At 39.8% G+C, this 14,809-nt stretch overlaps 1 protein-coding gene across 5 annotated transcripts in view; it reads left to right on the top strand.

The window, feature by feature from the left end:
- The window catches only part of LOC143646868 (uncharacterized), a 74,108-nt gene extending 68,395 nt beyond the window's left edge, over positions 1–5,713 (top strand). For all 5 annotated transcript variants that reach the window (XR_013157690.1, XR_013157688.1, XR_013157689.1 and 2 more), the window contains 2 exons: positions 483–1,188; positions 2,478–5,713. Coding sequence is in view for 2 of the 5 variants with exons in the window: in XM_077116273.1 (XP_076972388.1) it covers positions 483–710 (228 nt within the window). In the remaining 3 variants the exon portion in view is untranslated. The remainder of the gene's footprint in view (positions 1–482; positions 1,189–2,477) is intronic.
- The last annotated feature ends 9,096 nt before the right edge of the window (positions 5,714–14,809 follow it).

The following is a 14,809-nucleotide window of genomic DNA, read 5'->3' on the forward strand; positions in this document are numbered from 1 at the left end:
TGGACTCAGTTGCCACAGGGTTTCAAAAATTCCCCCACCCTGTTGGATGAGGCCTTAAGCCAGGATCTGGCTCGTTATAGACAAAAGCATCCAGAGGTAACCCTGTTACAATATGTAGATGACCTACTGGCAGCTAGTAACCTGTCAGATTGTAAAAAAGCAACTGAAAACTTGTTACAAGAGTTAGCTCAGCTGGGCTATGGGGTCTCAGCCAAAAAGGCCCAACTCTGCACTAGTTTGGCAATGTACTTAGGGTATGAATTAAAAGGGGGAAAAAGAGCCCTGTCTTCTAATCAAATTGAAGCTATCCTAAAAATACCACAACCAAAAACAAAAAGGCAGGTGCGGGAATTCTTTTTTTTTCTTTTTCTTTTTTTCACATGGGCAGGCACCAGGAACTGAACCCGGGTCCTCTGGCATGGCAGGCAAGCATTCTTGCCTGCTGAGCCACCATGGCCTGCCCTTTTTTTTTTTTTTTTTAGGTGCCAGAATTCTTAAGAGCAGTTGGATATTGCCGGCTCTGTATTCCCGGGTTTGTAGAAATAGCCAAACCTCTGTACATTAGTACAGGGGGGAAGAAGGAAGCCCTAACCTGGACTGAGACTGAGCACAAAGCTTTCAAAATGCTCAAACAAGTGCTTGTGAGCACCCCCGCCTTAACCTTGACAGACCTGTCCAAACCTTTTCAGCTCCACATTGCTGAAACCTGAGGAATAGCAAAAGGAATCCTCACTCAGACTCTAGGACCATGGAAAAGGCCAGTTGCCTACCTCTCTAAAAGACTAGACTATGTGGTGGCCGGGTGGCCAAGCTGCCTCTGAGCCATTGCTGCCATGACCATTTTAGTGAAAGAAGCATCTAAACGCTGGGACAGAACTTACATATAGTGGCCCCACATTCAGTAGAAACATTACTAAGGAGCCCGCTGGAGAGATGGCTCTCAAACATCCAGATAACCCAATATCAGGTTCTGCTGCTGGATCCCCCAAGAATCCGCTTCTTAAAAACGGCGGCTCTTAACCCTACCACCTTGCTTCCGGATGATGACCCGTCCGAGCCCATCCATGACTGTCGCGAGATTTTGGAATCTCTCAGGTACCTAAGAGCTGATCTCACCAACAACCCCTGGCCAGATCCTGATGAAGAATTATATACAGATGGAAGCAGTTATGTCTTGGAGAATATCAGGTATGTGGGGCCAGCAGTGGTAACTGTGGACCGGGTCATCTGGGCTCAAGCTCTAGGACATGGGACTTCAGCCCAGAAGGCTGAGCTAATAGCTCTGACCCAAGCCCTAAGGTGGAGAAAAGGGAAGGCTGTCAACATCTACACGGACAGCAGGTACACCTTCACAACCGCGCACGTCCATGGGGCACTATATCAGGAACGGGGTCTTTTGACATCAGGAGGAAAGGAAATAAAAAATGTACCAGAAATATTCGCCTTGCTAGAGGCTATCTGGTTGCCAAAAAGAGCAGCTGTTATACATTGCAAATGACATCAGACTGTTAAAACTCAAATCGCCAGAGGAAATGCCCTGGCTGACAAAAACAGCAAAAGAGGTTGCCCTAAAACCAGTGGGGACATTGCAGACACTTCCTGTTCTGCCGGGGCATGTATTGCTGAGCCCTCCAAAATATACCAGGGAAGAGATTAGATTGGGCGAGACTCTAGGCACTAAAACAGATCCAGATGGTTGGGAAATTCTCCCAGACAGGAGAATCCTAGTGCCAGAGCAGCTAGGGAAAAATTTGGTTACCCAGGTTCACCAAAGTACACATCTGGGCAGTACGAAACTAACTGAACTTTTACAGAGAAATTATTACATCCCCCGATTGCAGCAATAAGCCCAGCAGGTGTCGTCCAGATGCCACATCTGTGCCCAGGTAAATTCAGGCCAAGGGAAAGAAATACCTCCAGGAACCAGGCTGAGGGGACAAGCCCCAGGAGAGCAGTGGGAAGTAGACTTCACGGAAATATTACCTGGCCCTTATGGATAAAAATACCTGTTAGTCTTCATCGACACCTTCTCTGGATGGACTGAGGCATTTCCTACTAGAACCGAGACAGCACAAATCGTAATTTAAAAAACTAGTTTCCGAAATTGACCCCTGATTTGGCCTCCCAACTGCAATGGGGTCCGACAGTGGGCCGGTGTTCATTGCCCAGATTACTCAATTATTAGCAAAAGTATTAAATATCAAATGGAGGTTACATTGTATTTATAAACCACAGAGTTCAGGACAGGTTGAGCAAATGAATAGAACAATCAAAGAAACTTGGAATAAACTAAAGCTCGAGATTGGCAAAAACTGGGTGAGTCTCCTTCCATTTGCCCTCCTAAGGACTAGATGTACTTCCTATGTTAAGGAAATTACCCTATATAAAATCATGTTTAAATGACCACCTCCACTAATCCCTAAATTGGGGGGGGAATAGCTGAATTAAATAACCATTCTCTTCTAAAATCATTACAGGCCCTGCAATCTACCACCCAGCAAACTCAGGAACTGGTGAAGGCAGCCCATCCGGGACCAACAAATCCTGCCTCTAAAAAAGATCTATTTCAGGTGCAGCCTGGAGACCTGGTCTGGATAAAGATGCTTCAGCCAGCCACCTTGGAGACTCGGTGGACGGGATCCCAGCCAGTAATATGAAAACGTATTTTCCCGGTCCCCATGGCTGACCATGCTCTTGTCCGCCATAGCAGGGCCCCTAATTCTCATATTATTAAGCTTAATGTTTGGACCCTGTATAATCAACTGTCGAAACTCATACGTGCAAAGAAAAATACAAACATTAAATTATTAGTCCTTGGAACCCAATATCAGCAAATTTATACTCAAAATAAAGAAAAAATGATTTGATTCTCTCATAAAACCAGGGGGAATGTGGAGGGCCAGAAACAATCAATCAGGCCCAAGCAGGAGCCACTAATCAGGCCCAAGAAGGGAAAGTCCCCACAACATTGGGGCAGAATGTCCCCAAGAGTTAAACAATTACCAATGTTAAGAAACTGAGAGAACAGGATGTGTTTTGGCAAAAGCTAACAGCATTTTTCTGCTTCTATGATACACTTACTTGCTAGCAACTGCAAAACTACAACATAATTTTAGCCTTTATAAGCACACCTTGAAAACCTCTAGCTGCTGCTCTCTGAATCTTCCTTCTTGGAAGTTTCTGGGGTATTCACCAGCCCACTAATAAAGACTCCAAATTGGCTTGCAGTTTTGAATTATGTGGTCTCTCTTTTGGTGCACCCCACAACAGTCACCATCCCATTTTTCAAGGTCCCACTCCTTTCTAATCAATGCCCTCATTGATAATGGCAGACACCATGCAACATTGAGATTTCAGTTTATGTTGTAAATTTGCTACTCTAACAGTAAGATTCTGAGTCTGATTTTTAGAGATCTCAAATCTACAACTACAGGAAATAAGATTTTCCTTCAGGATGCTCATAGAAACTTTTAAATCTGTCAGACAGTGCTTAAGCTTCTTGTTTGAAGTCTTAAACCTATTCCTTTCACTCCTTAATGTATCCAGTGTCTCTAACAACAACCAGCCAACATCTCTATACCTCTTATTGCCACAGAACTCCATAAAGGTGTCAAAAACATTATCCCCAAGAGCTTATCTTCTTACAAATGAAGCATTAGGAGACACGAATGGTGATATTTTGACCATCTCTTTTGCAAACTCACTCCATGATTGGGAGTGTCATTCTGATTATGGGAATCAGAGTCCTTAGTGCCTTTGAGTCCAGTCAGAGTGGAAAACCATTCATAAATCCCATTTTTAAGGTTCTGTTTCTTAAGAACCATTCCTGGTACCAAGTTGTATTAGTTAGGGTTCTCTAGGGAAACAGAATCAACAGGAAAACACTTGCAAATATAAAATTTATAAAAGTTTCTCACATAACCATGGGAATGCAGAGTCCAAAATCCGCAGGACAGGCTGTGAAGCTGACAATTCCAACGGAGGGTCTGGATGAACTCCACAGGAGAGGCTCACCAGCTGGAGCAGGAAGAGAGCCTGTCTCTTCTGAATCCTCCTTAAAAGCTTCCAGTGATTAGATTAAGCATTACTCATTGCAGAAGACACTCCCTCTGACTGATTACAAATGGAGTCACCTGTGGATGCAGCTGATGTAATCATGATTTAATTCTATGAAATGTCCTCATTGCAACAGACAGGCCAGCACTTGCCCAACCAGACAAATAGGCACCACCACTTGACTAAATTGACACATGAACCTGACCATGACAATGGTCCAACAGAGATGATACTTTCACAGACCCTGTCCTTCATATGCACTCTCTCTGCTTTCTCCATTACAACTTGTGGATGCTATTGGCACTGTCATCCATTAAGAAAGGAGCTGTGGTGTACAGGGAAATAAGTTCTTATTAACAAAATGCAAACCATCTTTCCTGAACTGTGGCTCCATCTCCAGCAACAAGTCCAGTAAGAAATTCCTGTATGGCTGAGCTCTATTACTCCAAGGAACTAGCTATTCATTAATGTGAAAGAGAAACAGCAATAGGAAGGTAGTGGGAGCTAACACAGATTTCCCATTCAGAAGTGGGTTCAGGATCAACTACAGGGGTCCAGAAGCAGGAGGATATGAAGAGAGGGATATAAAATGTTTCTTTCTAGGCTTTTGGGTTTCCCTTGCTATTGAGGCTACCATCAGACCTTTCTGTTCATTCATGTAATAATTGTATATATTGACCACGTGTCTCTCAGGATATTCCAGCCATGGGGGTTGTAAATGTTTTAACCAATGTATGAAATATATTAATGTAAAATACTTCTAGGTAGATACATATTTTATTGAATCTCTCATTTCATTTTCATATTTTTATAAATAACAGGAAGTGAATACTTCAGCAGACATGTGAACTGCTGGAAAATTGAAGATATGCCCTGACACACACATAGAACCTTTCAGAATATATTGGGAGCCTTATTGCTTCATGGCATTTAATCTCTGATCTATCATTAGGTGACCATTAAGTTAACTCAAAACAAAATCTAGAAACCTCACCAACGGAAGACTACTGATATTACAATATTACTCCAGAAAAGTTACTAAACCATCTGCAAACACAAATGCAACAACAAATGGCATTCAAAACAAATCCTAGAAACCTCCAGATGGGTCCCTGGTCCAGCTAAGTCCTGAAACCTAGCCCAGCCTCTCCAGGATGTCAGATAGTTCCATCTCTCTACCCCATATTGGTGACAGACCCTTCCAATATCAAAAATTTAGAATTGCCATAGCCCAAACAACCCTAAAGAGAAGTGTGGAAAGATCAAAGGTGATGGTGGGACTATACATAGAAGATAGGATTTATCAAATGAAAATGAATACTGAATCATTAAATTGTTATCTCTTTTAGTCTCCAGTATTTCAGAGCAACTAGAAGTAAAAAACTAAAATTGCAAAATTGTCACCCATGTCAGTCTGAAATATGTTCTACAACTAATGGTGCTGTGCTTTGAAATTTGTAGCTTTTTTGTATGTGTGTTATTTTTCATGAAAAAAGAAGGAAAAAAAGTCAATTGTGATGATTGAAAAGTATTTAAGCCCTCTAGCCTCCTATATTCTGGATCAGCTAGAAGGAAAAATATGAGAGGATCTTATGGTAGCCCATGACAAGCTTTGGGATCTGTCCTGTAGCCACTTATTGTAGAGTGCTTTGGAAATGATTGCTTTTTTACTTTTTGCTTTGTATATATGTTATACTATACAATAAAAAAAGTTTTTAAAAAAATCCTCGTGTTGGCAATGGTGGCTCAGTGGCAGAGTTCTTGCCTGCCATGAGACCTGGGTTCAATTCCCGAAGCCTGCCCATACCAAAAAAAAAAAAAAAAAAAAAAATCCTAGTTTGAGAGGGGGTTGATTTCCAGACCCACAGTTTACGATATAGTATGTGTCAAGATTTGCAGCAAAAATTATGAGCATTTAAAGAAATAGAAATGTAAGGTTCATACAAGTGGATGTTTAAAAATGAGTATTCATTCAAAACTACATGAGGAATCCAAGATGTTGGATTCACAGTCTACACCTTAAATCAGCCACTAAACATGCATTTAATTTACTGGATTTTATTTAGCGGGTTCCAAAGAAGAAGAGGGCAAGATACAGAACAAATATGAGAAGAAATATTGGATAAAAACATCCAAAATTTGATTTAAAATATTAATCCACACATCCATGTAGCTCAAAAAACTCCAAGTAATATATCATCAAAGAGGAAATACCCTAGACACATCATAGTCAAACTGTAAAAATCAAAAACATAGACAAAGTTTTGAAGGCAGAAAAATAAGCACCATAATGAAGACGTTTTCTTCAAAAAGATAAATAGCTGACTTATTAGAGGAATCCTTGGAACCAGAAGACAGTAGGGTGACATATTAAAAGTGCTGGGGAAAACATTTAGCAATGAATGCTTTGTTCTGATTAATTATTCCTCAGTAATGAAAAATAAAATTTGATGAAATAATTTTTTGTTAATAGAAGTTTCCTATATGAAATAATAAAAGTCTTTCAAGCTGAAATGAAAGTACATTAAATAGCAACTGGAATCCAAAACTTTCTCTCCTATTTGAATTAGAAGACGGCAGCATAAATCAGTAATTGCCATTGTTTTTTGATTAGTGTAACATATAAAGATGAAATTTATATGACAATAGTGATAAAATGTGGGAGGAATAGATCTAAAATGTAATCGTTTTTGTACAATATTGAATATTAATTAGTTTTACTCTGAACTAGATTGGTTTAAATTCTGATGTTAGTTTTAAACCTTAAGTAAATCACTAACAAAATAAAATGAATACAGTGTAGAAATAATTATAATTATTATATAATTATAATAGATATAATTATAGTCAAAAATCTTAGAAATTTAAAACATTTATAGTTTATATTCAAACATCTATAATCTATCATGAAATCATCAGTTTTCATTTTCATATTTTTATAAATAACAGGCTAGTAATTATTATCTCTTTATTGTGATCATTATCATAGTCTTAACATCAAAATCTAAGGTAAGGAAGGAAGACTACTTAATTTATTTCTTAATTTAGAGAATGCCTATGATAATAACATCCCACAACTTTGGCACCATATAAAATGTACAAGAGTATGGTTTTGGTTTTACAATGTAGAAATATATACATTTTACTTATTAATTTCATGATATTTTGTACATTAAATTTACAAGACTGCATAATGGTTATACAGAACTAATCTTAAGGGTCCAGACAGAATAGTACTATGTATGTAAGAAACTATAGCCTTAAAATAGGAAAGTAAAAATGGTATCTACTTCTCAGAGATGAAACTGCCCAAAGAAACCAAGGGAGTCTGACAAAACCTTGGAATTAATAAGATGACTTCGAGTGATTATTGGAATAGGTCAATATATAATTCTGTATTTTTATATTTGTCATATAAATTATACTATATGTATAGGATACATTTTTCATTACCATAAAATACTGATATATTGATGTCTTGAAATATATTCAATATTTGGAGAATCATGTGAATCACAAAGTAATCACTAAAAATTCGGATGGAAATCATGTCATTGAACTGCTTCAAGATATTTCTAATACATCTTCAACTTCATTATATGAAACTTGAAAAACTGTCCATGAAAATGATGAGAAAGTACAGAGCATACATTAAACAAATCATCTGGGAACTATATAGCAAGAAAGAAGAGAAGTGCAGGAAGCAGAGGAGGAGTCCATAAGGGTGCTAGGAAAGTTTGTGGAAGAAGGAGCCTGAGAGACCATGGACATCTAGTTATTAGTGTGCATATGTGTCTTCACAGAGCTTCATATAATACCTACAGAACAGCATGAGTCAGCCCTGTTGTTCTTGTGCCACACCCCATGCTCTCTGAATGTTTTCTTGACTGATCTCACCTGCTATGGATGGAGGAGACTTGTGGTCAATGAATCCAGAATCCATATCCACACTGGATCTCAGCCAATCACCCTCCTCCTAGGAGTGTCCAGAGGGGGAATGCCCATCAAACCTTCCCATCTTTATACACATGCGTCTCCCACATACAAACCACATCCTGTGCTCCTGGGTGAAAATGCTGCACCCTGTTACTTGAGTCAGAATATTTATTATCCTGGAGACAAGTTGCACGATATTAATGGGGTTCATGCAAAAGAATATAAAATCGTGTTAGTCCTTCCTCCTCTTGGTGACAGATCTCAGCTGTGAGCCTCTTTTGGGTTTTAGGAATGGTGTGATTGGGGTAAAATCTATGATGTGTGTGATTCAGATTTTTCTGTCCAAAGGTGTCCTGTCCCAGGTACAGCGTTAGGAATCAGGATCAGGACAGGTGAACCCCTTGTAGGCCCTCTCCCTCACATGCTCTCTTTCAATTCTTCATCACAACCAGAAGATACTGCTAGAACCAGATCTGGGAACCCCAGTGGAAGGGGTGGCCATACTTCAGGCAGATACATTATAATGGACACATATACTACACATCCCTCAATAGTTGCAGTCACCTCTTCAGAGCCATGGTCAAGAGCCATTTCTCCCTGAGACTGAGCTCCCTGTAACTTCTGAGGACACAGCTGTGCATTACTGTGTGATAGGCACAGAGATGGGAGGTGAGTGTTAGTCCAGATATAATCCCTGCCCTCAAGTAGAGAGGGCTGAAGAAGCTGGGCTTTCAGTAAAAGTGCATAGGAGCCTGTTGGGTACAGATATCTTTCAGGGTTCCTAATATACTGTCCCTGGGCTCAAAACACTCCCCTAGGGACCTTCAAATATCCTGTTTAATGACTGTTATGGCTGATGTGACTTTAGATACTTTATTGTGGAGATCATCACCAGTTATTAGAATTTCAGACATAAAGTAATGATCCCAAGGACACTGTCTCTCATTAGGGGTCAAAACAAGGTGGACATCTGTATTTATTTTCAAGAGAACAAACCCCTACTATGACGTAGAAGGAAGTGATGTTCCTTTAGGAACCAGGCTCACCATGTACAGTGTGCTCTGTGCAAACCAAATTTCCCCTCTTGGTATCACTGTTTCCTTCCCTCAACTCCACAATACATATTTCTCATCATCTTTAGTTTATACAACTGTTCAGTGATTTACTCTCCTTCTGAGGCTTCAGAGAGCAGGTGATTGCTGATACTTCTGTTCAAAGACTCTCCTTCCTATCCTGCCCCTGTGAGGAAAGGTTGGATTGTTTTGTATGATTCCATGCTGACTGTATAATATGCATTCACCTAAAGGCACCTATGTATTGATTAGAACAAAAATATCCTTTGGATAAACTCAACATTAATACTGGTTTGTATATGTAGTTAAAGGAAAATGATTATGACAATTTTATATTGTTTATAAAGTGCTAAAATTAAATCATATTCAAGCACTCGGAGAGTGACAGCTGTGGATGATAATTAGGTTATCAGGAGTTGGTGTGATGAGAAGAATAAAATACACCCAGATTCAGTCACAATCTGGGCCTCATAGTCTAAGCCTTTAAGAAGTGGAGTTTATTTTTGTGTGGCTATCCCCAAGGAGCCTGGTGAAAATAAAATCCCTTAACTTTATTGAAATTTAAGGAATTAAATCTTTGATCATCTCCTGAAAGGTTTTCAGACACAGAAATTTCTAGAAACCCTCATCTTTCACCAACAAATAAAGCATGCACAGACTCAAACATCCTAATCACTTCTGTTTCTCACCCACTGAAGTAGACCCCTTGTTCCAACTCCCTTATATTTAAGAGGGACCTAAACCATGGCGAGTGTCTTAGATTTCAGACATGGGTAGATGTGTATGGCTGTGACTGCACATGACTGAAAGGAATTTGTTCTCATTCCCCAGATGTCTTGTCCCAGCTGCAGCTGCTGAAGGGGCCCAAGAGAGTTGAAGCCTTTCCAGAAACCAGCTGTCTCTGGTTATTCATAACAACCAGGAATTTTTATTGGCATTAGATTCACCAGTTCTCAGGACGAAGCTGCAGTGGATGGAGGGAAAATTTGTTCTGGGGTTAACCAGAAGAATGCAGTCCATCCTTCTGGAGCTGTATCTCCATCTCCAGAGACATGTCCAAGGAAAAGTTCTCTGCATTGGAGCTCTACAACTTCAGAGGACATGGATATGTACTACTGTGCAGGAGACAGAGTGAGGGGAAGGTAGTTTGATCCTGGACACAAACCTCCCTGGGCCAAGGGGTTTTGAGCTTGGAGGGCGTGTGCCAGTTTACTATTATGTACCCCAGAAAAGCCATGTTTTAATCCTGATCTAATCTTGTGGGGGCATCCAGTTTTTTTAAATCCTGAATCAGTATTTGTAGTGTGGAAATTCTTATGAATAGATTGTTTCCATGAAGATGTGGGAATTGAGTGTAGCCTTTTGATTAGCTAGAGCTGTGACTCTGCCCATTTAAAGTGTGTCTTGATTATTTTACTGGAGTCCTTTAAAAGGGGAAGCAGTTTGAAGAAAGTTCAGGAGTGACAGAGCCAACACAGAGGTTAGGAGATGCAGAAAGAAAATTACCCCAGGGAGGTTGTTTGAAACCAGAATCCAGAGACCAGGAAGACACCAGCCTTGTGTCTTCCCAGCTGACAGAGGTATATTGGACCCAACAGCTTTTCTTGAGTCAGTATGTTTCTCTAGATGCCTTAGTTTGGACATGTTTATGGCCTTAGAGCTATAAAGTTGCAGCTTGATAAATTCCCTTTTTAAAAACTGTTCCATTTCTGTTATATTGCATTCTGGCAGCATTAACAAAAATGGGGTGTAATCTGGATCCACCAAGTAACTGGAACAAAAGGAGGTACAAAAGGAGGCAGTTTTTTTGTCAGCATCTGAGATTTTCTGCCTTGCACAATTCAGAAAAAAACAGAGGGTGATTTTAAGTTATTTTATATGGCTATCAAGAATGTGAACTTGGAGGAGGCCTAGACACGTAAGTCAATGAAACATGGTATGGGTGACTTTGTATAAACCAGAGAGCGCCTTAGATATTTAAAAATAAGGCAGATATTAAAAAAAAAAACAAATACTAAAAAATAATAAATTGCATATAGTCAAAATATTTTTAAAAGTTATTTCAAATTTTCATTTAAGAAAATGAATAGAAAGCTGCCTTAATGTCTATGTTTGTAAGAAAGTTCTTATACTTTCAAAACTCCATGCAAGGAAATTAAACATGTATGTACATGCACAAAATGTACTCTAATGAACTTAAATCAGAACATAGAAATAAAATCTAATACTTATGTATGTGAATGCAATTAAAAAGGAATATTTTAGGTTCTATATATACTGTTAGATTAAAAATTTAAAAAAAAAACCCACACACAGTAAGCCCCATTGTAAATGATAGACCATATTTAATAGTACAGTTAGAGGACTTCCAGGAAGATGGCTGAATAGAGTAGACTGAGTTTAGCCCTGCTCCATGGAAAAATTAGAGAAGGGATGGGACAGTGACTAAGATGGTGATTCAAGAGTGTAACTGACCTGGGAGAGCCTTTTGCACCACATAGGAAGGCCCTGGTTGCAGAGGCCTAGGAACTGAGAAGCAGAAAGCTGGCGCCTAGCATGGAGGTGTAGAGCCTGTGGAAGTGCACAGACAGGAGCTGGGGACTAGGAAGTAAGCCCAGCCACATTCCTTGAATACGCTACCCTGACCAGTGCAGCCCCATGCCCTGTGACTCACCCCACACCCCATGCACCCAAAACACATCACCCGCTCCCATTCACCATGCTCCAAGTGCCCCCACCCCACCAGCCCCTAATGCACATACCCACCACGCACCCCCACCCCAAGTACAGCCCAACCCATCTCTCCAGCACCCCTCCCAAGCACTACCTCCCCCTCCCTATTCCCTGCAGGTTGTTGCCAGTGCATAAAGGCCATAGATGCTAGCCTCTATACCCAGGCTACCCCCACCCCCTGCCCATAGTGTCACACAGCCTCACCCTTCCCCCCACCCCTGAGCTCTGTGCATCAGTTTATGGCAGTTCTAGACCAGTGCATGCTCAGGGGCCCCCAATCACATCCTTCAGCTCTTTTCTCTGGTAAATTCTGTTTACAGCACTCCTAGAGCAGCACATGCACACAGGACCCTAATCATGTCCTTCAGCTCTGGGGACTTTAGTTTATGGCACTCCTAGACCTGTGCATGCACACGGATCCCTATCATGTCATTCAGCTCTGGGAATGTCAGTCCTAGAACTGTGCATGCACATGCACATGGCCCTCAGTCACACTTTCCAGCTCTGAGAAAGTGCTGACCTGCACAACTGACTCACATCTACCCCCAACAATTGAAGACATAACACCAACCTGCTGCCACAGCTCCATGCATGCCCACAAAGGGCCCCATGCCCTAAATGAGTGCACATCAGGCTTATGCCCCCCAGACTGGTGCACCTGCACACCTACATCCTCCCTGGCCTGGGTGTCCATGATCACAAGCACCAGCATAACACCCCCAACCTGTACTATACCTGCTCTGAAATGGATCACCACAGAGTTGTGCCTAGCCTTGTACCATGCTCCCTCCTACACATTCATCCCACAAACACGAGGCCTTAGATTACTGGAAGAAATCAACTCCCAAAGTAAATCAATCAGGCATTTACATGTGATGAAAACAACAGAAAATCACTAAGCATTTCACAATGCAGACAGATACAACCCGGCCTAACAACCAAATTAAAACACCAGAGGAGACACAGATGATGGAACAACTAATTAAAGATGTTCATATAACTCTATTTAATAAAATAAGTGAGATGGCAAATGACATAAAGGAGATCAAGAAGACAGTAGAAGAGCATAAAGAGGAATTTGAAATAATAAATAGAAAAATAGCAGATATCACAGAGATTAAAGACTCTGTTGGCCAAATAAAAAACATACTAGATCATATGCTGGGGCACAAAACAGAGCTTTATAAATTTAAACACGTTGAAATTATTCAGAGTAGTTTCTCTGATCACAATGGCATGAACCTGGATCTCAGTAACCACCAAAGAATGAGAACATTCACAAATACATGGAGATTAAATAACACACACTTAAACAACCAGTAGGTCAAAGGAGAAATTGCTAGAGAAATCAGTAGCTATCTGGAGATGAATGAAAATGAGAATGCAACTTATCAGAACTTATGGGATTTACAAAGGCTGTGCTGAGAGGGAAATTTATTGCCCTAAATGCCTGTATTAAAAACAAGAAGAGCAAAAATCAAGGGCGTAACAGCACACCTGGAAGAACTTGAGAAAAAACAGCAAGCTAACCCCAAAACAAATAGAAGAAGAGAAATAACAAAGATTAAAGCAGAATTAAGTGATTTGGAGAACAAAAGAAAAATAGAAAGAATTAATAAAACAAAAAATTGGTTCTTTGAGAAAATCATAAAATTGATGGGCCACTAGCAAGACTGACAAAGAAAAAAAGCAGTTGCAAATAAACAAAATCAGAAATGAGAAGGGGTGTGTAACCACAGACCCTGAAGAAATAAGCGAAATCATAAGAGGATATTATGAAGAACTAAATGCCAACAAAGTACACAACTAAGAGAAATGGACAAATTCCTAGAATCACATAAACAAGCTACACTGACTCAGGAAGAAATTGAAGATCTCAACAAACCAGTCATAAGTAAAGAGATTCAATCAGTCATCGTAAATCTTCTGGAAAGCCCATGTCCAGATGGCTTCACAGGAATTTTATCAAACATTCCAAAGTTAACCAATCCTACTCAAACTTCTCAAAATAATTGAGGAAGAAGTAACTCTACCTAACTCATTTTATGAAGCTAATACCATTTTTTTTTTTTGGCATGGACAGGCTTCAGGAATTGAACCTGGGTCTCTGGCATGGCAGGCGAGAATTCTGCCACTGAGCCACTGTTTCCCACCCTTGAAGCTGATATCATTTTAATACCAAAACTGGGTAAAGATGCCATAGGAAAGGAAAACTACAGGCCAATTTCCCTAATTCTCAACAAAATATTAGCAAATAGAATCCAATAACACATTAAAAGAATCCAACAACACATCACAACCAAGTGGGGTTTATACCAGGAATGCAATGATGGTTCAACACAAGTAAGTCAATTAATGTAACACAGCACATTAACAAATCAAAAGGGAAAAATCACGTGATCATCTTGATTGATGCTGCAAAAGCATTTGACAAAATTTAACATCCTTTTCTGATAAAAAAAACACTCCAAAAGATAGGAATCAAATGTAATTACCTCAATATAATAAAGGGAATATATGAAAAACCTATAGCCAGAATCATACTCAATGGAGAGAGACTGAAAGCTCTCCCCTTAAGATCAGATCAGGAACAAGACAAATATACACACTGTCACCACTATTATTCAACACTGTACTAGAAGTGCTAGCTACAGCAATCAGGCAGGACAAAGAAATAAAAGGCATGCAGATTGGAAAGGAAGATTTAAAACTCCCATTATCTATAAATGCCATGGATTTGGAAGATCCTGAGAAATCCATAGCAAAGTCACTTGAGCTAATCAAATTATCAGCAAGGTGGTGGGATATAAAATCAATGTACAAAAATCAATAATATTTCTATACACAAGCAATGACTTAACTGAAGAGTCAGTTAAGGAAAAAAATCCATTCAAAATAGCAACTAATAGAATCAAGTACTTAGAACTGAACTTAACTAGGGACATAAAGGACTTCTACACAGAAAACTACATAACGTTACTAAAGAAATCAAAGGAGATCTAAACAGGTGG

The sequence above is a fragment of the Tamandua tetradactyla genome, chromosome 9 (genome assembly GCF_023851605.1).
Source record: "Tamandua tetradactyla isolate mTamTet1 chromosome 9, mTamTet1.pri, whole genome shotgun sequence".
NCBI classification, from domain to species: domain Eukaryota; kingdom Metazoa; phylum Chordata; class Mammalia; order Pilosa; family Myrmecophagidae; genus Tamandua; species Tamandua tetradactyla.